General features: G+C 42.9%; 1 protein-coding gene across 4 annotated transcripts in view; it reads left to right on the top strand.

Annotated features, from left to right (window-relative positions):
• DAG1 (dystroglycan 1) overlaps nucleotides 1-22,072 on the top strand; it is a 98,600-nt gene that overhangs the window by 57,231 nt on the left and 19,297 nt on the right. For all 4 annotated transcript variants that reach the window (XM_048488633.1, XM_048488636.1, XM_048488634.1 and 1 more), the window contains exon 2: nucleotides 14,185-14,592. In XM_048488633.1, the coding sequence (XP_048344590.1) occupies nucleotides 14,296-14,592 (297 nt within the window). In that variant the 5' untranslated portion in view covers nucleotides 14,185-14,295. The remainder of the gene's footprint in view (nucleotides 1-14,184; nucleotides 14,593-22,072) is intronic.

Raw genomic sequence — 22,072 nt, 5'->3', positions numbered from 1 at the left:
AGATTTATTTCTAACACTGCTTAAAAGTGAGCAGTGGCAAAGAAACTGCTCTCAAAGGATGGAGGGACAACACGTGCAAGACCTTTACCTGTGGATCTCTTCACCCCAAGCAAGGGATTTGAAGTTTGTGTAAACTGTGTCGCAGTGGTATTTTGGGTGAAATGATGAAGACAAAGGAGATGGCAACTGAAATTGAACAATCTGTGATCTTTAATTCAGTATATTTAGTGAGAAAAAAGAGGCAAATGCAGAAAATGCAGTAAACTATACTAGTAACCCTATGCTGATACACCATAAAAATACTGGGGAATAAACAAATAGCAATACAAGCTATTACTATAGCGGAACCCATCCCACCTACCCTAGATGTCCCCTTCCCAGGATTGGTTTTCTTTACAGAGCCTGCCCATGGGGTGAAAGAGGAGATGCAATTGGTATGGAATATAGAGGTGAGATGCAAGATTGAGATTCCTCTGAGTGGAGTGGGAAGGAGGGAAGGTAGCTGAAACCGAGCTCCTGGAAAGCTGAGTTTCAGGGAGGAATGCTGGAAAGGAAGGAGAAAGTGGCAGGGATGAGCAGGAAAACAGGAATAAGGGGAAAGAAATTGATACGTTGTCTGATTCTGTAGTTTGAAAGAAGTCTCAAAGTACCATGGAAATGATCCATGTAAAACTTCCTCCTTCCATACTGGTGGTGCCAGTGCTTGTAGATAGGACTGATTCTCAATACTTGGAGTCCAAGGGATAGGGTGACTGGGGAGACTGAGCCCCAAAAATGCCAGTTGGGAATTGCTGCTTGAGTACAGAAGTTTTGTGCTTTTCCTTGACAGCAGCAGTAAACTGAAACCCAGGGGTCTACCAGAGGAAAGTTAAGAGGGCAGGTGGCAAGGTCATCTGCCTGAAGAATTGACTTCTTGTCAGAGAATAAAAAGACTCTGGGTAAGGTCTTATTTGCTGACTAGGAAAGCAGCTGTTAAACGCCACAAGATATATGGCTGACAGTACTGGTAGAGCTATGGCCTCCAGGGCTGTTTTGAGGAGGCAAACTTAGCCAGGACTTCCTCATTACCTCCTGACACTAAGGCAAGAATTGAAGACCTTCCCATTGAGGGTAAGACCTTCTTTAGTGAGGAGACTGATGCTATCCTAGACAGGATCAGAAAGAGTCATCTCATTGCAAAGTCTAGATATTACCTCCCAGAGCACTACATCTTTCAAACAAATGTATTTTCCATATTGTTCCATGCAGTACTCCTAACCAACAATCCTGTTTCATGTCGCCACCCATTCTCCTGGAGGTGGAGGGCATCTCACTGGGTAGTTCTCTTCCTTTTACCAGGAGGCAGAAACTTTACTAATTTTCCCCTCACTTCCTCTTGGCTTGATCCACTTCCTCCCATTGCCATTATTGTTCCTGCCTCTAACAGGAGAGCACGGCTTCTTTCAGCAATCCATGGCTGAGTTCTTGTGTGAGAGTTTGGAATGTCTTCATTTTTCATCTTCCTCTTTCCCTCTGTGAGTTTTTTGTTGTTTTTTGGTTGTCGCTGTCTCATCTTCCCCATCCTACGCATCTTGTTTGTGAATGACTTGAGGAGGTGTGGGGAGGCCACGGAATGGCCAACTGCTGTGGGTGCCATTTTGAAGTAGTTTTTGGCACAAAAAGGCACCAACATGGCTGGTAGGTCTTTTTCTCCCGCCAGGGAGATATTCGCTTGTTCCTCCGCGGTGGCCACGTGGGCGAGAACAGCTAGGGCTTCCGCACCCCAACCAGGGGCAGCTCAGGAAGACCCAGGAGAGGGGACAAGCCCGACCCACTCAAGGTCTGTGAGCATTACCGGAAAGAAAAAGCACACAAAAAGGGAGCAAAAACAGTCGCAAAGTGCAAGAAGCCCCCCCCCCTCTTCTGCAAGCAAAAGGAATGCCCAAGATCCAGCCTCCCACTGGAAGACACGGCCAACCATACCACGATTCCAGTGATGGTAAACAGGCAAGATCCTCCCAGTAATATTCAGAAGGGGGCTGGGGAAGAAGGAGCTCAATCTTCTAGTCCAGGGGTAGGGAACCTTTAACACTCAAAGAGCCATTTGGACCTATTTTCCATGGGAAAAGAAAATACTTGGAGCCACAAATAATTTTTGACATTAAAAATAAAGATAACACTGTATATATTGGGGTTTTTTACCTTTTACTCCGCTCATTCTGAGAAGCGCATGGATGCGTCTGCCCTGCTGCCTGCAGGGAAGGCAAGGATGGAGCCAGCGGCTCGGCCTCGCTGGCCGCCAGGAAAGCGCCTGCCCCGCTCCAAAGGGGCAGGCGAGAGGGGAAGCCCGCGGCGCGGCCCAGCCGGCCGTGGGCAGTTGGTGTGCCCTCCCTGCTGCCTTCAGGGCGGGCAAGGATGGGGCCAGCGGCTCAGCTCGTGGAGCCGCAGTGCAAGGGCAGAAGAGCCGCATGCGGCTCTCGAGCCGCAGGTTCCCTACCCCTGTTCTAGTCCAAACAGCCTATTGCTTTCAAACAAGTTTGGTGCTTGGAATGATATTTCCCCATTTGAATTTGCTCAATTCCCCTCCCAGAGTAACCAAGCAGTGGCCATCTCTATGACAGCTATTAGGATAGAGTAGCACTCTTCACGTAACTCCCTTGAGGAGGAAGACCTGAGTGAGGGCGAGTGTTTGGATGACCAAGCCAGTTTTCTGACTCTGAGGTTGCCCTATTAGAAGAGTCTGATCTGATACCAAGATTCTTTAAGCCTGAGGATCTTTTGCAGCTCATTACTAAAACTATCTCAGCTCTGGACATTCATGATCCAGCTGACACTGAGGATCCTATAGGTCAGACCCAGGGAAAGCCCGTTAAGGTCTGCCCCAAAGGGAATCAGAACTACTTCCCAGAGGAAGGTGATCCCTCAAAGTTTTTTCTATTACCTGAGTCCTTTGAGAAGAAAATAAAACAGAAATGGCAGAATCCTACTGCCAGTAAAACAATCCCCTCAGAGTGTAGAAAAATATACCCTGTACCCCTTATGTAAGTGGACTCCTACAGATCCCATGGTAGATGTACCAGTGGCCAATTTGCAGTCGGGAAACCTGGTTTCCAAAGATGGGGAAGGGTCAGGGACCCCCTGGACAGGAAATCGGAGGTGGCCTTGAAAAAGGCACATGAAAGCCTTAGTCATGAAAATCCTTATACCTACCACAACAGGTGCTCAGGAGCAGGAGCAGCAGAAAGCCATTGCTTTCACATCCTGCATTTGAGCTCCCAAAGGCACCTGGTGGGCCACTTCGAGTAGCAGAGTGCTGGACTAGATGGACTCTGGTCTGATCCAGCAGGCTAGTCCTTATGTTCTTATGTTCATAACAGTGTCCAGAGCCCTGTTAGTCTGGATCAAGTGCATAATTGATCTCCTCCCTACGGAAGACAGGGCAGTAAGAGAGGGTCTAGATAGGTTATTGATTGGTTCCTCCTTTTTGGCAGATGCCACACTAGACGCACTTACATTTGCTGCCAGATCAATGATTTGCTCCATTTTAACCAGAAGGAATTTATGGCTTTGTTCCTGGAAGGCAGATTTTCAGTCCAAAACTGTAGTCGCTGGGTACACTTCCTATGGGCAGAAACTCTTCAGCAAGGACCTCAAGCAGTTTCTGGTTAACACCAAAGATAACAAGAAGATACTCGCTAGGCCGGTACGTCATGAAAAGTCAGCACCCTGTACTTCCTTGTGTACACACACAGGGCCTTACCCCCGGTTTAACAGGTATGGGAGGAGACCATCCTGGCAGCCACAACAATCCGGAAGGGGAAATTTTTGTGCCTTTGGGAAGCCCAATAGATTTCCCAGACCTTACAAGAACGCTTGGTCTTGACTATCCAGACATTCCAGTCAGGGGTGGGGGGCTTCTCCACTCCCAGCACCGCTGGAACAAACCCTTTATAGACATTTGGACCAAAGATGTTGTGACACACAGTTACGAAGTAGAGTTTGCCAGTTTCCCCCCACATAGATTCGTCCCATCGGCACTGGGCACCCTCCCAGACAAGAGAACCAGAACTTTTGCGGCAATAGCACATCTGAGAACCATACAAGCTGCGGAATCTATTCCAGATTCAGAGAAGCACACTGGCATCTATTCCCACTTCTTCACAGTGCCCAAGCGGTCAGGAGAATGGAGAGCCATCCTGAATTTGCGCTTTGTAAATCGGCACATCAGGTTACACCACTTCAGCATGGAGACACTGCGCACCATCGCAGCTTCTCTTCGGGAGGGAGAATTTCTAATCTCGCTGGACTTGATGGAAGCACACCTCCATATTCCAATCCACTCGATATCACAAGTATCTCTGGTTCCTGGTAGGAGAGGACCACCTGCAATTCAGAGCCCTATCCTTCAGCCTGGCTTCAGCACTGCGGGTGTTTCCGAAGGTCCTTTTTCTGCCAGAGATCCAGTTGTGTCAGCAGGGCATTCACATCCACTCCTATCTGGACGGCCTGTTGATCCGGTCAAGCTCAGAGGAAAAGGCTTACGCCAATGTTCACAAAGTTCAACAGACCCTGCAATACTTTGGATTTTTGGTCAACATCAAAAAGAGCATCACCATCGCCTCACAGTGCATGGAGCACGTAGGGGCAATTATAGACACCACACAAAATTCCCTCCTCTTACCTGCAGAAAAAATCCAAAAAATACAGAGATCAATGGCAAAGGTGATCACAGCCAAGAAATCGTCCCTGATGAACCTGTCCAGCCTACTGGGCCTATTTGTTGTGTCAATAGACTCTCCAATGAGCCCGATTCCACTCCAGGCAACTACAGCTCTTCCTCCATCTGTACCAGCTGGAAATTGTGCAGAAAAAAGACAAGCAGCTAACGGTCCCCGTCAAGATGAGCCTGAGATGGTGGACATTCAACAGCAATCTGTTGCAGGAGAAGATTTATCAGATAAAAACCAACATCCAAATATTCACAGATGCCAGCCGGATGGGTTGGGGAGCTACCCTAGACCACCAGATTGTCCAGGGGAAATGGTCCACAACAATGAGGCAAATGCCCATCAGTCTCCTAGAACAGTACAACCAGTTAATTTAGTTATAAACATAGTTAACAGTTAGTTACACAGCAATTTATTCAGGTACTTTAGTCCTGGTGAGGTACTAACAAGGTTAGTTTTTTCAAGTTGATTCTGTGTTTAGAAAAAAGTTAATGTTTGTGCTGTTGTGAGCCTGTTGTGTCACTATGTTGTGTACTACGTGGTTGTGTACTACATGTTCAATCCAATATTGGTAATGGGAGGAAGTGGATGAAGCCAAGAGGCAATGGGAGGAAGTGGATCAAGCCAAGAGGAAGTGAGGGAAAAAAATTAGTGAAGTTCCTTCCTCCTGGTAAAAGGAAGAGAACTACCCAGCGAGATGCCTTCCAGCCTACCAGGAGAAAGGCCCTTCACGGTAAGTGCCAATGGACTGTTCCCCAACAACAAGGGAAACATTCCCAACAGAGAAAAAAGAGCAGATAAGGTGGTCAGTCAAGGATACCCCCCCCCCCCCCCATCTCTTCCTCTATTATTCTGGAAGCATTCGGGTACTTGATTTTTAAAAAACCTTTTCTCTTGGAGGCAGAGGACATCTTGCATCTTTTTTGCTCAGCGTGGCCATGAAGATGTCCTCATTGCCTACCAGGAGAAGGGCCCTTCATGGTGAGTATCCAATGGACTATTCTGTTAACTGCCTCAGTATGACTACTTGGAAGATGGTATATATGTTGCTGTCCTTGAAGATGGTTTGGAAACTACAACTGGTACAAAATGCAGTAGTTGGGATTATTTTTGGAATGTCCTGTTGCCGTCATCTTGAGAATGTTATTCCATTTATACTGGCTTCTGCTATGTTTTTAGGGCTAAGACAAAGTGCTAACTTAGACTTTTAAAGCCCTAACTGATTTGGAGGTGGTATAACCCTAAAGGACCATCTCCACATGAATTGTTTAACTGAGGATTTCTGATCCACATAAGGGGCCTTCCCCATAGAGCCAGTAAGCAAGGTCTAGTTACTGGTACTCAAAGGGGTGCATTTATTTTCTGTTGCTGTCCCCCACTTATGGAGTGCCTTCTGCCGGAAGCTGAGGTTGACTGCATCTCTGAGGGCCATCTAAACTGGGTTGAAGACCTGTTTTCCCATTTGCTGTGTGGCAGGAAATGAAATTTGGGGGATTATGCAATACTTTCCTACCAAATCTGATTGTGCAGTTTTAACATAAGAGGCATTTTTATAACTTCCTCTCCATATGAAATTGTGTTAATTGGCCTATTTGTGAATATGTATGAAGACCTTGCCCTGACCTGGAGAGCCCCAGGCTAGCCTGATCTTGTCAGATCTCAGAAGCCAAGCAGGGTCTGCCCTGGCAAGTGCTCCAAAGGGAGACCTCCAAGGAATATCAGGGCCACAGTGCAGAGGCAGACAATGGGAAACCTCCTCTGGATGCCTTTTGCCTTGAAAACCCCACAACGGATTGCCAGAAATCATCTGTGACTTGATGGAAAACAAACCAATGCCTTAGTTTTCTATAAGCAAAATTACAAATGTACTCATTACTAAAGTAAGAGAGCTGCACATTGCTGCATCCTATGCTATGTTAATACATTTCACTCATTCCAAAGGGGGAGGGATACTGCATAGGAGGTTTTTTTTTTCAATGTTCTGAACTGAAATAGTGCTCAGACTGTCATCCTGTGCATTCCGAACAAGCAAAACTTTTTCTTAAAAAACTTTTCACTGATTTCAATGAGGGAAAAAAAACATTAGAATTTGTTTTAGTATTGCTTGAAATTTCCCAGTAGGCCATGGGGAAAATTGAGAGAAAACCCTCAGGGGAAAGTCCCTCTCCCATTATCTACTAAATAAATTAAATATTCTGTGTTCCTGGAAGATAGTTACTTGTTTTACATCTGCTTTTCTTTTTCTTTTGTTTCTTTTTGGAATTCATAGTTTTGCTTTCCTTGTGTAGTGCCCTCCCAGGAGAATTTTAAGACTCTTACCTTATCGATAGATGGTTTTATTGATTTTATGATTGGCCCTGGGCCTAGCTACTTATTCCTAGTTGTAGTCTTCCTAGTTGACTTGCAGCTAAATAAAGTTTTGTTTGAGAGCATAAAACTTCCAGCCAACTTTCTGTTTGCATTGCATATTTATAGTTGCTTTGAGACAAGGATGCACTTGCAAAGTGAATAGATCCTCTAACCCAAACTAAGCCCTAAGATGTTCAGTATGATACAGTACATGGATTCATCTTACAGACAGGCATACGGGCATCCCAATCCAAAGACTGAGGCGGCTGGGGACAGCGCTGCTGCCCTACCCCACCCTTTCCAGTGGCGTGGAGAGGCAGGGAAAACAAACAACAAAACCCAGCACCGGAAAGCCCTCCGTAGGGCTAAATGGAGTTATGCCACCCAGAAGGGTGGTATCACTCAGTACCTCTGGGCCGCTGCATACCTAATGTCAGCTCCACCTCTAAGAACACCCTGGCCTGCCCCTCCCTATACCAGCATCTGACTACTGTGGGATCCCCGGCTTCCATGTTTTGTGGTGCTGAAGGCTGTATGATAAAGGAGTTGCTAATAAAATAGACAGGTGGCAGTTCTATTGGCTATTCATTGTATCAGGCACAAGGGCCTGTGATCCTGGTCAAGAATCTATACAGTACTAGCCTTTACTACTTTTGATGAAATTGTAGCATCTTCTCTTGAGGTTCCTTGTGTGCAAAATTGTATTGCTAATTGTTTATCTTACGTTAAATTCTTGTACTGTTTGGGAACAGATATAGTTATAAACATTAACACTTCATTCTTCAACAAAATCTCTGCCAACAGAGTTCAAAAATAGCCTCTTTTAAATGCCCATGTTTAGCTAGCTCATTTTTAAAATCATAGTAATCTGCCTTTAAACTTCTGCAGTCCCATCCTGCAAACCCTAATGAGTATACCTGGTCATTTGCAATACTGTCTCGGTGACCTTATTTAGCTTCTCAATGCATGCGTTTTGCTTCTAGTCAGTATGCTGTCTTCCAAACTACTGTTGCTTTTGGTCATTGGACCTATATCAGAATTCATCCTCTCTTCCTTCACTACTAGTTCCATTGGCATTTTGAACATTGGGGAACCTCAGCCATGACATTCTAAGTGCAAAAGTGTGTCTATCCCCAGTTTGCAAATTGGTGGTTTAATGAGTATTCTGATCCCGGTGAAATTCTTGTGTGTAGGCCCTTCTTGGGGAGGGGGGTTATGATTCTGCACTATATGACAATATTTTTCAGCTTCTCTCAGCTAGTTCACTTGTAGCCTCCTGAACAAGTTTTTATCCTATTTCTTTTATTTTTGTAGTAACTCCAGTTTTGATAATCTTACTTAATGTACAAACGAGCAGAATAAGTTGTAACAAAAACACAGTTCTAGAAAGCACAAAAAGTGCAATCAGATTTGTTGTCCTGAAAGCAGTTAATTGTAGATTAAAAGCTTGTAGATAATTTTTATCACATCTTTGCAGCAGCAGAAGTGAAAACCACAGAGTTCTATAGAACTACTATCTCTGACTACCACAAATTTGATTTTCCCCCCTTATGACCAGTACATCCTTGCAAAGAGAGACTTTTACAGCTTAAATTGGACACAGCAGAACATAATGTGGCAGATCTTCTACAACCCTTTTACCGTGCATGCAGTGTTTCAGATCATTTATTTAAAAGAACAATCAAAATTAGCAATAGGCTTCTGCGCAAGCCCTGATGTTTGGGAATTTCAACTGAGTGACAGATAATAGCCTTGAATTTCCATACTGTGTGTGTCTTATGAATGTAGGTTACAGTGTCTTGAGACAAGATTGGAATAACCTCTTTAAAAATAAATAATATTACAAAAGGTACTAAATGCAAGGCGTTGGTACTGCTTCTCTAGACATGTGAACTGATGAATGTTGGTGATCAGGGCTTCTAGGGGGGATTTCCTAATGACTCAAGTTTCACTCTAATTGGCTTGTGCGGTCTAATGCTGCATTTATTACATTGTACTTAGTAGTATCACAAAAATTATTTGTGCCATTTCAATTTAATGAAGAAATGAGGAGCTGAAGTGTAGGAGGCCATTCGAAACATGTCATCCACCCAATAAACATCTGAGCCAAAATCCCTGATGTACTCTCATCCATCACTTTAAGTTGATCTTGCTGCTAGACCATTTTCTGCAGAATGCTAGGAAATGGGAATATACGGTGATTTAGGGTTGGTGGTTCACAATAAATAGCCAGAACTGGGAAAACTTGTTTTTCCATTTCTGGGTCACATGGTTTTCAGTAGTCTTGCCTATTTTTCTTTCCAGATTTTTCCCAAGGGCCACATTTCCCTATTGTTGGTAATAGATGTACTAGAAACCATATATGTGAATTGAATACAGTAACATTTGATAAGGAAAATGACTGGGCAAAAAGGCACCTTGTTACTGCACATATCTGCTGCTAACTTGATGTTAGTTTTTTTGTTTTTTTTTAAAGTAGCACTGTTTGACTGTTTTTAAAGTAGCCAGTTTGACTGAAGCAACTCATATCCTAGACTAGAGGGATATAAAGCAAGTAAACTCAAATTGCAGTTTTATTCCTAAATTATATTGAGGAAGATCAAGTTCTGGATGTGTAGAATACTTGTGAAAACAACAAGCTTGTGTTGACTGGTCTAGCCTGTGCGTATCAGTGGTTTAGCACAGCGGCATGTTGCACATGATGGAAGAATACTCAATACTTTCTTTGGAAAGTCTGGCCAGTTTTATTGTAGGGTTGCTCAAAAGATCCAGCATTCTTGAACCGAGCCATTGCTGCACGTGAGCAGTCTGGTCTTCCTGCCACCAATTGCTATTATACTTCAAATATATGATTCTTTTTGTTCCTAGATCCTGGAATGTATTTTGCAGGCTGGTAGAAGGTGTCACAGTCAAATGTCCCTTCATTACTGTTGTATCCTCCACAACTTTGAATCTATGCTCACTTGGTTCTTAATCTTCATACTCTTAAACAAACATTCTACTACTAAAAACAGATATTGCTGCCTTGTCAGAGTTTTAGACAATTTCTTTGATTTTCTGAAGAACTTCATACATTGAAATGTTATAGGTAGCTTTATACACTAAGGTAAAAAGTACCTTCTACAATAGTCTCCATACCCTTTGGGCTCCAAGCTAAATTTTCAAATTATTTCTGGACTGGAAATGTTTGCATTTAACCTGCTTTCTTGTTAGACTTACAAGCATTGTTTTTCTCCTCTCTTGGGTAGAAATAGTTAAAGGAGTGGTGATCAGCTATTCTTAGATGTCAAGGATATCTTCAAGGTATTGTTGCTACTTGGTACAATAAGTAAGAGAAGATTACGGTAATCATTTGCCATTAAGCTGGCCATTTAGACCTAGCCCCAGAACCCAAGGGAATTTGGATCTGTAAAAATAATTTTATTTCACACTCATTTTGAGAAGGAGTAAAGAGAGTGGTTTATATTATATTTATACAGTGTGCTATCTTTCTGCCTCAATTGAACACTAAAGATGGCTTCTAATACATAAAACAATATAAATTCCATATTGAATAGCAGCTATAACACAATGGGAACAGCAGCTACTAAAATTTATTTCTATTTTCTATTTAAGAAACCCATTGTCAAAAACTCAGGGAAGCAAGACTTCACCCAGGGGCTAAAATATGACCAAGATGTCACCACACAAAATCCTTTATTCAGGTTTTGGTGGCCTGGATTGTTTGCCTTTAGTAGTGCCTTCAGACTGTCACTTGGCTCCACCAAAGTGTTAGCCTCGTCAGAACGATTTCTGTTGATGGACCATGACTTTCTTGCCTCATACCCTGCTGCAGCCCAAAATATCCTCCTATGCTGTTCCTGAGTGTCCCAGGAGCAGCAATTCAGGGGACATTTTAGTCTGCGCACTCTGGTCAGCAATCCATCTGACGTGGAAACACTCCAGTGGATCCAAGCCATTATCTGAACTTACATTCTATAAAATAATTTTGCCTGATAACATCTAAATATGCAGGTGGGAAAATGTGTACTTCCCTGTACTTGTGGTGTAGTTGTAAGCCATTGGATGGATTAGAGGGAGGAGATGATTGTGCCAAAATCTTACTGTGTATCAGCCAGTGGCAACATATTATAGATCTGTCTTATAGTGGTGCAAAGAACAGAAGTACTGCTGTTAGAAGCTACAGCCACATAAGTAATTTGACAGTCTTGCCTATTCTCTTTTTCTGTGATTATCCTCTATACCCTCCAGTCCCTCTATCCTTGTCTATCAGGGGCATAACATCCATATCACAAGATGTCACAGCCCCCTGTAGGCTGCATTGGTCAGGCCACACCTGGAGTACTCTGAGCAGTTCTGGAGACCTCATTTTAAAAAGGATGTGGACAGAATGGAGCGGGTTCAGAGGTCAGCAATGGGAATAATCAGGGGCCTGGAAACCAAGCCCTACAAGAAAAGGCAGAGGGACTTGGGAATGTTCTGTCTGGAGAAGAGGAGGTTAAGGATAGGCATGATTGTTCTCTAAGTATTTAAAAGGCTGTTGGCAGTAGAGGATAGGACTTACAATAATGGGTATAAATTACAGGCAGAAAGCTACTGGCTGAACTTTAAGAATAAATGTTTTACAGTGAGAGTAGTTCAGCAGTGGAATTGGCTGCCTGTGGAGGTGGTGAGCGCCTCCTTTCTGGCAGTCTTCAAGCAGCAGCTGGACGAGCACTTGTCAGGGATGCTCTAAGCTGGTCCTGCACTGAGCTGTGGGTTGGACTAGATGTCCTGTATGGCCCTCTTCCAACTCAATGGTTCTACACACAACTGTCCCTAAGATGCTTTAAAAATAAAGTGCACATTCATTATTTCAAACTGAAGATCAGCTATTGGTTCAGACATGTTCTCAGTAATAGAATGCTTCCATGAAATTCTAGCCTTGAAATTGTGTGTTTTTCACAGTTGGGTTAAATCCTGTTCTGCTGGCATCTTGAACAAATGGATGTAGGAGGAATCACCTCAATCATTTAGGCTGTTTCCGCACGGGTGGAATACAGTGTCCCAGGGATGCTAAAAACAGCGTCCCTGGGGAGGGGTTCGCACGGCCTGGTCTGTGACTCCAGAGCCGTCGCTCCAGGCTGCAGGGGCATGTCCCCTGGCTTCTGTGATGAGCTGGAAACCAGGAGACAAGGTAGGCGTTCGGCAATGGCGCAGCCTGTGCGAAGGCTGCGCCGCTATTTGCCGCCTTCCCGGGACCGTCCATGCAAACGGTTTGGGGTGTGTGTGTGCGTCGGCATTGTTTATGCCAGGGGTCCCCAAACTTTTTAAACAGGGGGCCAGTTCACTGTCCCTCAGACTGTTGGAGGGCCGGACAAAAAAAACTATGAACAAATTCCTATGCACAAATGATTGTAAAATGTTTGATTTCACGTTTCAGCCTTTCTGTCATGGTCTATTTTTAGAACAGTGACCAAAGTATGTCAAGTACAGGGTGGGCTCCAAATATTGTTGGGGAGGCTTTGGAATACCTTCCCTTGTAAAAAAAAGAGCAGAACTTTCCCAATGAAGCATTCCATCTAACCCAGGATCAGGTATCTTCCTGGGTTCTTTCCTCCCTAGCAGCCAGCAAGCGATTCGCCAGCCTGGCTGATGCCAATGGGAGTGAGGCGTGAAGAGACAGAAAGCCTGAGAGCAAATGTATTGTCACATGTGGAGTAGCTGAGAGGGAAGGGCGGAGCAGGCATTGCCACATGTAAGGTTTCCAACTCTGGGTCAGAAAATTCATGGAGATTTGGGGGTGCCATCATGTAATTGCAATCAACAGCCGTTGGGGCCGGTTCCTCCTCTCCCTCGAGCCCCCACTGCACATGAATGGAGCCATCGCCGCCATGCCTGGCGGGCTGGATAAATGCCTTCAGGGGGCCACATTTGGCCCCCGGGCCGTAGTTTGGGGACCCCTGGTTTATGCCTACGCACCCCCGCACCGTTGCGGTGCGGAAAGGGCCTTACTTTGACTGGCTGAGGAAATGTGCTTTATTAGGCATTCTTGTGAAAAGTATTGACCGCCACTGAACATGAACTTTGGCAAGGCAATTTTTAGGTATTGCTGATCAGTAGTGGAAGTTTCAGGGTTAATCAGAGCACGTTAAGTTAGCTTATGACTTACCAGGGGTCTGAGCAGTTCTATTGAGATTAATTCAGTTGTTGAAAGACACACACAAAATTGTGTGAAACTGTCTTAAAATCGAAACTGGGTTAAATTTTTTTTAATGAAAGCAGCAATTGTGAAAGCTTGGCGAAATGCCCAGTGGTTAGTGCTTTCCATGTGAACATTAAGAGTATGCCTTATTTTTATTACATTAACAAAGGCAGAGCTTGGAAAAGAGCTCTAGTTATTATTTGTGTCTCTAAACATATTTTCCTCTTCTGTGTCTGGAACTGTAAGTCTGACTTGCTGCACCTCTAAACCTCCCTCCCTTCCTCTCTCTTTTTTAACCAAAGAATATTGGCTTGGATCCAAATGACGCAATTTCCACTTGTGGAGCATGACCTTCTCTACTACCTCTTCTGAGTATAGCCCAAAATGCCCCCTGAAATGCTGATCCAGGGGACAGGGAGTCACCTGGAACCGCATTTGGGGGAGAACTTCAAGGGGGAGGCAAAAAAATAGCATTATGTGGACTGCCTAGGGAAAAGCTCCCAGTGCAAGAGGCTAGGCTCCAAGTCAGTGGTGGGATTCAACAGGTTCGCACGACTTCTGCAGAACCGGTTGTTAAAATGGTGCTTGTAAACAACTAGTTGTTAAATCATTTGAATTCTACCTCCAGAACTGGTTGTTAAATTATTTGAATCCCACTGCTGCTCCAAGTCATTATATCACTTGGAGGAAAACGGAGGAGGATATGGATGGAATGTCTTACAGAAAAGGATTCCATTTTGATGGTAGAAATTTGCTCTTGAATATCTACAGTTGCCTAGGAGCTATTTTGTTGAAGGGAATAGCCTCTGGCATTTCTGCAGCATTTATAAAGGAGGGTCCCACAGCTTTTGGCAGGTGGACTTCAGCAGCCAAACGCTTTCATGTATTAGCCATTTAAAGGTGCATAATACAATTACCCTCATGCCTCTCTTTTTTCCCTTACAGATCTCAAGCCTGGCAACAATGAATCTGGTGTGAGGAACTCGTGGATGCCTAGCTCTGACTTTTCATAGCTGGCTGGCTTCTGGATCCTCATTTCTGGCCAGAACATTGTACATGGTGCCTGCGGAGAGAATGACTCCTGGATTTGTACAGCTGCCCCTAGTACTGGGGAGGACTTTACTGGTGCTGATAGTGACTACTTCTGTTAAGTGCCACTGGCCCAATGAGGCCTCAGAAGTTGTACGGGACTGGGAAAATCAGCTAGAGGCCTCCATGCACTCGGTACTTTCAGATCTCCGGGAGAGCGTGCCAGCAGTGGTGGGGATTCCAGACAGCTCTGCCGTAGTGGGTCGTTCCTTCAGAGTCACCATCCCAACAGACCTAATAGCTGCCAATGGAGAACTTGTCCAGGTGAGGATATTAGGCCTTGTGATCTCAGGCAAATTTTTTGCTTTTGCTTTTACTGTGCCTTATTTTCTCCCTTCCCATTCTCAGGCTCTCACTGCCCTATAAATCCAAATGGCTGGGATAATGATGGAAAAAACTGATGCCGTGTTTTCCAGTTTGTCTTAAACATTTTAATATCTGGAATGTTTTAACAAGAATCTGAAATTTGACATTGGGGTGGGGTAGGGTGGGGGGAGTTGGTAGCAGACTGAGAAAGTTGGAAGAAAAGAGCAAAACAAGGGCTTGCTCTGTCACAACTTCATAAGTGTTTTCCCTGGGCCATTCCAATGCTGGTGTCTTTCCATATGCCTTCAATCAGGGAAAGGATGGCTTCAATAGCATACTTTATATTACATGGAATAATCGTTTTCTAGACTACTGTAGCTAGTTATATGCTCAAGCTACAAACAATAAACCCACAAACATACTACAAATCAACAGGAAGAGAATCATAAAACCATATTAAAAGAGAGAGAGAAGGAGACACATTCAAGTTCCAGGCCATGAATGGCTTTGAAAGTAGGCACTTAGTACCTTATGAATTTATTTATTTATTATTGATTGATTGATTGATTGATTGATCGATCGATCGATCGATTTGATATATCGCCCCATCCCCTAAGGGCTTTTTCTCTGCATATTTTTCAATCAGTCAACAAAGCTATTTTAAGGCTGGCAAAATGTGTTTGGGGCTATGCTTTTGCTGTGAGGCAAGCCACCATATTTTATACCAGGTGAAGTTTTCCCAAGGAATATAGGCTGGAGCCAAGGAGATGCCAAGATGGAATAGGTGCTGACAGCCCTGGCCTTAAATAGGCAGGCTCTCCAAAAGACACAGCCACAGACCTGAAGTTGTGGCCATTTGTGATCTGACGGAAAGTGCTGCAGTATCCAGAAATTCTGCCATTAACCAGTTCAGTCAAATGGATTTTATAGTTGCCCTGGACAGAAGGACAAAGTATACAATTACACCAACAATTATCGTGTAAGTAGATGCAGTAGAAAAAATGTAGAATGAGGTACAGATATGTAAAAACTTAAGAAGAACTTGGTGGCGCCAAGACAACTATTACCCCTGTTTTTAATGGAAGCACCATTTGAGTCTGTCTCAACATTGAAGAGCAACTCTTTTATCACACATCTGGTTCATTGCACCAGCATTACGGGGATTACAAACTCTCTCAAGATTCAAAGGATTAGTAAAGAGGGTGATTTACTGTTTTGGCTTAAAACAGATAAATCAAAGTAAGCCAAATGCCTGTTAAAATGCACCTGGGTGTGCTGGTAGACTGCTTTGGTTGCCATGCCCCCAACATCAGTTGGCCACAAGGAAAATCTCACTTGCACATAATCTTTTGGAACTCTAGCTTGATGAAGCTTCACTTAACCATTTTTGTGCATAAGCTGCTTCTGTATTCAAACTATTGCTTTGCTAGCAACATTGTTTGCATAGTACATTTGTAGAAAGCCCAGTGAGTGTTGCCTTACCACATGAAGGTCAAGAGAAAGTGATAGCTACTGATAGCTGCTAGTAGTGTGTAAGAATCTGTTTGTGAGCTGTTAAAAGGTTCCCAAACTGGGTTAAAAAAGGAGAAAAAAATCCAATTGGCAGATCAACAGGTTTGCTCACTGAGATGCTGTTCAGATTGAAGAATCTACAGGTAAACAAAAGCTGTTTGTCTCAGGCAACCACAGAGTATTCAGAGATTTCTGCTGATCTAAAGCCTAAATGTTGAGATGGTGTGATCAAGAAAACATCTCAGGTAGCACTGTATACAAGCCTAGTCTTCTAGGGAACCACTTTTCTCAAAGTAAATTGTTCTCACTCAAACTTCCCATCTGTACCTGGTTCAAATTGCTTTATGAGGAAGTCATAGAATGCCTAAAATCAGGACTGTTGTGAATTGATTAGTTATGGCTTTGCAATCTTATTAATACAGGCCACTTAATCTTATTCAATAACTGGGATAAATAGTTAATCAATATTTTTGCATGACAAAAGCATATTTTAAAACCAGTCTTTTGCTTTGAAGCCTCCAGGGCAACAAATTTGCCCTTTCTTTGACTAATTAATTGATCATCTTTATCCTCTAATTTATAACCTAGCTATTTTAGAGTTGTGTAATTCTAGCAATCTGTGACCTGTCAAGCACCTTTTTATTGAGTTTTTAGTCTTCATAGATCTTCATAGCCATAAACATGCTTCTCCATTAATGGTAATTGGATTATTTTAAGTTCCAACATGCTAAGCTCTTCACATTGCTTTTGGTAGTCTATATTACTTGCATATTTCTTTTGGCTTGTTTTTCAGACAGTGTGTTAGAAATCATTAGAAATGGACTTGATTCAGCTTTATAAGCAAGTCTGTAGAAATAAAAAATTCCTATTTTATTGTAGCCTATCTCTCCAGATATAGCGAATTAAAATCAATTGGCCCTTTAAGACTAAGTTTATTTCAGCATAAGCTTTCATGAGTCAGACCCTCACTACTTCAGATGCATATAAAATGAAAAAAAAATCACACCATTCTTTATAACTTCAGCCACATAAGGGCAAGAGTCGGGGGAGAGAAGGTGGTGTTGGGCAAGGTTTTGTAGCAGGTAATTCTAGAGGAGGCCATTTTCAAGACACAGGAACAGCCATGGTGATTACACTCGATGTCAAGAGAAGTGGCAGGTTTCAGCCTTTCATGGGGTTCAGTTGCTGAGAGATCAAGTTGTAGAGATTTTGCGTAATTTTGCAGTGGTGTCCAGAAACTGCTTGTTGTATGGATTTGGTCATGTTCAGGTTGATAGCAGTCACTGGCAGAATAAATGGACACAAATCTAATATAAAAAATACAACGTAGAGAAAGCAGTAAGGAAACATCCTCCTGTACATATTGCTGCAGATCTGAATATCACCGATATACAAAAAAAGGAATCAAATACAAAATGCAGAATTGGAACTCATCCGAAAATTAAACACCACAACATATCTGAGCCTAAAAAGACTTGGATTTGGTAACTGTTCATTATAACCCATTCTTTAGAAATGTTGATCTTCTTACGTGACAATCATACTATTAGGCTGCTTTGTGCTGTATTCCTTGTCTTAGGCTTCCCACTGTGTAGTATAATGATTAGTATGTTGATCTAGGCACTGGGCATCAAAACTTGTTGGGTGACCCTGCCCATTTACACACGTGTGGTCTCCTTCGCTTTAACCATACATTCCCTTCAAGTTTGATTCTTAGTTACGCACACATTTTCCCCCTCATCTTCAGTCACCTCACCTTCAGATCAGAGAATCCCCATGGTTCCAGAAAGCCCTTTAAGTGCAACTTTCCCCCCTCCCTTTGCAGGGAAAGTGAAGGAGATAACCATGAATTAAGCTTTCCTCAGGTTTTCCAGCTCCTCCTTGCCTTTCCCACCCATATCACAGTAGTTTCTTCCACTCTTTGAGTCACCATTTCAGGATGATCAGAAGGGCTTTTTAAAAATTTTACAGTAAAGGGCTATTTCTGGAGTGGTTAACCCAGTGAAGTTGACAAGACTGGGTTCATTAACAAAACTCTTGCTGGCCTTGCTCACCTCCCCCTTCCCCCCCCCCAATTTCCCCCACCTTTTTTCTCCTTCCCTCCCCAGCCTCCTGCAAGACAAGTTTGTGTTGCTTGGCAGGGTAGACTCTTTTTTAAAAAATCAACCACCTAGCTTAAATGAGGCAGGTCTGTGAACTAACATTAGTCAAAGACAACCACCCACCACAACAAAAATGCAGCAGACAGAGGCTGTATGGAAACAACAAGGAGGTAGGCAGTCAAAATGGCAGACCAGCTCAGAGAGGGACACTTGGCAGGAGGGTAACCTGTGTAAACAAAAAACTGCAGTGGGAAAAGAGTGGTGTACACAGGAGAATCCCACTGTGAAGAAAGAGAATCAACTGCCTCTCAGTCATGGGGTAAGTAATACCAGTCACATATTTCCAGTCTAGCCTACCTTGAAGGGTGGCCTAGAGAAGAAAATGGATGGAAGGAGAATGTCATGCTTTGAGTCCCCACTGGGGGGAAAGCAAAGGTATAAATTAATGATATAAATTCCTGGAAGGGACTAATTTGTAAACTTCTTAATCTCTTGGCAGCTGAACCCCTTGAGAAGCTGGAACCCTTGACCTCTTTCGTCATTACTTATAACAACCACATCTGTTTGGCCACTTGCTGTGGACTCATTCAGAATGATTTACTGTATGCCATTCTGTGCCACATCACATCCTCTCCCCAGCTCCTCTTTATTTCTGTAATTGCAGTTTAAAAGATTGATATGAATTTTTCATTCCATTATTATGCATCTGAAGAAGTGAAGTCTGATTTTCAAAAGCTTACACTGTGAAATAAACTTGGTTTGTCGTAAAGGTGATCCTTGATTACAGTTTAATTTTGCTACAACCAGGTAACACACTTACTCTTTTGCACATATCTTTTTGTTAGTCATTTTATAGCGGCCTAAAAAGAATAGACAATAACCTACTCTTTCCCTTTTACAGAGTACTTCATTCCTTGCAGGAAGCCAGGTGAGCGTCTGGAAGCCTGTATTATTCCGGCACTAGGCTCACCAGTGCCACTACAAATTAAAAATGGCTTCTTCTTCCCGAATGTGCTTTTAAGGACAACATTAGCCTTTCTGCCAGAACGGGTGCTGTAACACTTGTGGGAGCAACAGTAATCTAGTAGATAATTACCTTACCTTCCTCACTTGTCATGCTGTTGATTAAAATCCCACAGATTATTCAGCCTTACTGCAGAGCAAACTATTCATCTAATAAACTCCCAGACCTAACCCTGCTTTTACAAGGTGGGGAACTAATACCCAGTAAACAAAATCAGCTATTCGTGGATAAGTTGATAGTGATGATTTCTCTGGAACATTACCAGACATACCCTGCTCTGCTGAGAAACAGAGCAGCCTTTAATGGTTGGTATACCTTTGAGAATGGAGAGATGGACCAGTTGGGACCTACCTCAAAAGCTATAGTTAACCTTAAAGGAGGCTCTGTGGCCTATAATAAAATGGCAGTGCGGAGTTAGAGAGTGCTAGGCCATTAATATTTTCCAACATGTGCTCAGTAGACAGGTTGAAGGGTGCTAACCATGTACATAACTGGTGCAGAGCCAGCATTGAACTGCCCAGAGCAAAACCAAATCCCATTCATTTAATAGGTTCCACTTAGCTGATGACTCCATTTAAATGGTATTTCTGTGGCTGATAAACCAGTTGGCAATAAATCTGTGCAAAGCTGCTTTGCAGGCTCAAACAGGAGACTTCTTTTCACAAGGCCAGTAACTGTCACCATCTGCTGGTGAGGCTTTTATTTAACAAGTTTATTCTTATCGGATATTAAGGAGATTTCATCCACAAACAGGATCTGAAGAGTTTCATTTGCAGAAACCAAAAAGGCTCATTATTTGATGCTGGTGCAGTCACATGTGCAGGACTCCAGACTGTCCCTACTAAAGCCAGTAGTTCTGCTATGAGAAAACTTTCACCTAGAGCGTTCAGTTGTGGAATGGAGTTGTCACTTATGCTGATTTTTTTTTCTTTTGGGCTTCTGTTAAGGAGATTAACCCATGGATTTCTAACTGAACGTGAACTCAAGATTAGGGTCAACATGATGCAAAGAGCACTTTCTGTGAAGCTTCAGGCTAATGCAGTGGGAGCAATTGGCAGGCTGCCTGCTAACTAATGGATTTAGATTTTTGCGTGCCTGGGTCTGTGGGAACCTGATGCTGCCTGTCACATGCTGCGGTGCTTCAGTAACACCTGTGGGCTCTTGGGGATCTGATCATGGAGGCCCCTGGAAAGGAACTCACAAAGATTTGTCCAAAGACTTGTATACCTTCTGCAGTGAAGAAGTTTTAGCCTTTCAACTTTGATAATAGATTCCAAACCTGGAAAATACGACTAAATTCCCTGGACTGAAAATTCTGTGCCTTAATAGTTCTGCCTATAAATTGCTTCCTCCAGCATTTGGAGTTTAAAAGATGAGAGAGGTAACCAGTGAGTAACAGCATATGCTAGTTCATGGCCTGGATGAAAGTCACTGCCTGCGGCCTTGTGCCAACTCAGACATAAGGGTATCTGCTGACTATAAGAAATAGCAGCAAGTGATGATTTGTAGGGAGCCTCGATCATCATCAATAAACACCTAGTATCTGGTACAAATGTTGTCTGGTAGATTTTTATCCCTCTGGCCTTTTGCAGATGAAAAGGTCGTATATAAACAAGTGCCACTGTTCAAAGTTTGATCTCCTGTTTCGGACTTCTAACAAAATGAATAGCAGAGTGCAGGGAACAGGCTGGTTCAGGAAGACATCATCCAGCTAGAATAGACTTAATGAATTGTTTTTTCCAGACTGGCAGCTTTTGCTAATGAAAGGAGCATTTCATTGGACATTCAGTGGTTTACAGTAACCACCCAGTGAAATTAATGGCATGCCCTCTTGTTGTGCAAGAGAGGAAATCTTTGTCCTTTGAATAGCTTCTTTATAATAAGTATGGGTACATCTGGAAACGAAGGCGTTACTGTGGGAGTGACAGAATGGTATTAGCTAGAACATCTGTTCAGATGTTTACTGATCTGTGAACAATACTATCTATCACAGAGTGCATATAATAGACTCAAAGACAAGTATGTTGGCAAATTTGAGTCAGTTCCACATCTGTAAAATGGGTCCGGCCAAAAATCTAATACATGCAGCAGAGGGCCTCAGGCTGCTGCTTGTTCTGGTTTCTATTCTTTTAGAGTTCTAGATGAAGTTGACTGTGTTGGTTTTAAAAAATAAAACACATCCCTTATATTTTTGATAAACTAAACTTTTAAAAATTGTAAACCTTTCGGCAGCCTCCTCATCTCTTCCCATTAATTGTAAAGTACTTAGTTGTAGGTGTTACATAAATTATTAGTATTCCAGTGTGAGCATCATTGCTCCCTCTAGTGGATACAATGGATAACGAGTTTAGATTGAATATATATGCAATTCTTGGGTGGTCCCAAGATAAAGGAGATTTCGTAGAGTACACAGGATCATGGACTTTAGCATAGTCAAAGAATATTTTAAAAATTGCTTCAGTATTTTGTTTTTTGTCTTTTTTTTGCAGGATGCAATCCATAGAACATCTTTTGCTCTTAAATTTATGATCTTTGAGTTTGGCTCATGCTTAAACTCATGAGCAATAAAATGCAAGGGAAATGGTTTTTGGCAAAATGTAGGAAAATTCTAATTCTCTGCATGAGGAACTTATGGAATTAATTGCTACAAAAAGCGGTTACCTAGCCCAGATTGCTTTTTAGAAGAGTTAGATTTTCTGTCTGTCCTGGTAGCACAAATAAACCTCTTCTCAAGAAGTAATCTATAATTGGGACAAACCAAATGCATTGCACCCAGCTTCCAGGTTTGGTTAGTCTCTTT

This window comes from Sphaerodactylus townsendi, linkage group LG03, assembly GCF_021028975.2.
Source record: "Sphaerodactylus townsendi isolate TG3544 linkage group LG03, MPM_Stown_v2.3, whole genome shotgun sequence".
NCBI lineage: Eukaryota > Metazoa > Chordata > Lepidosauria > Squamata > Sphaerodactylidae > Sphaerodactylus > Sphaerodactylus townsendi.
Note: the sequence above shows the minus strand (reverse complement) of the source record. Positions and strands in the feature narration are given on the sequence as shown.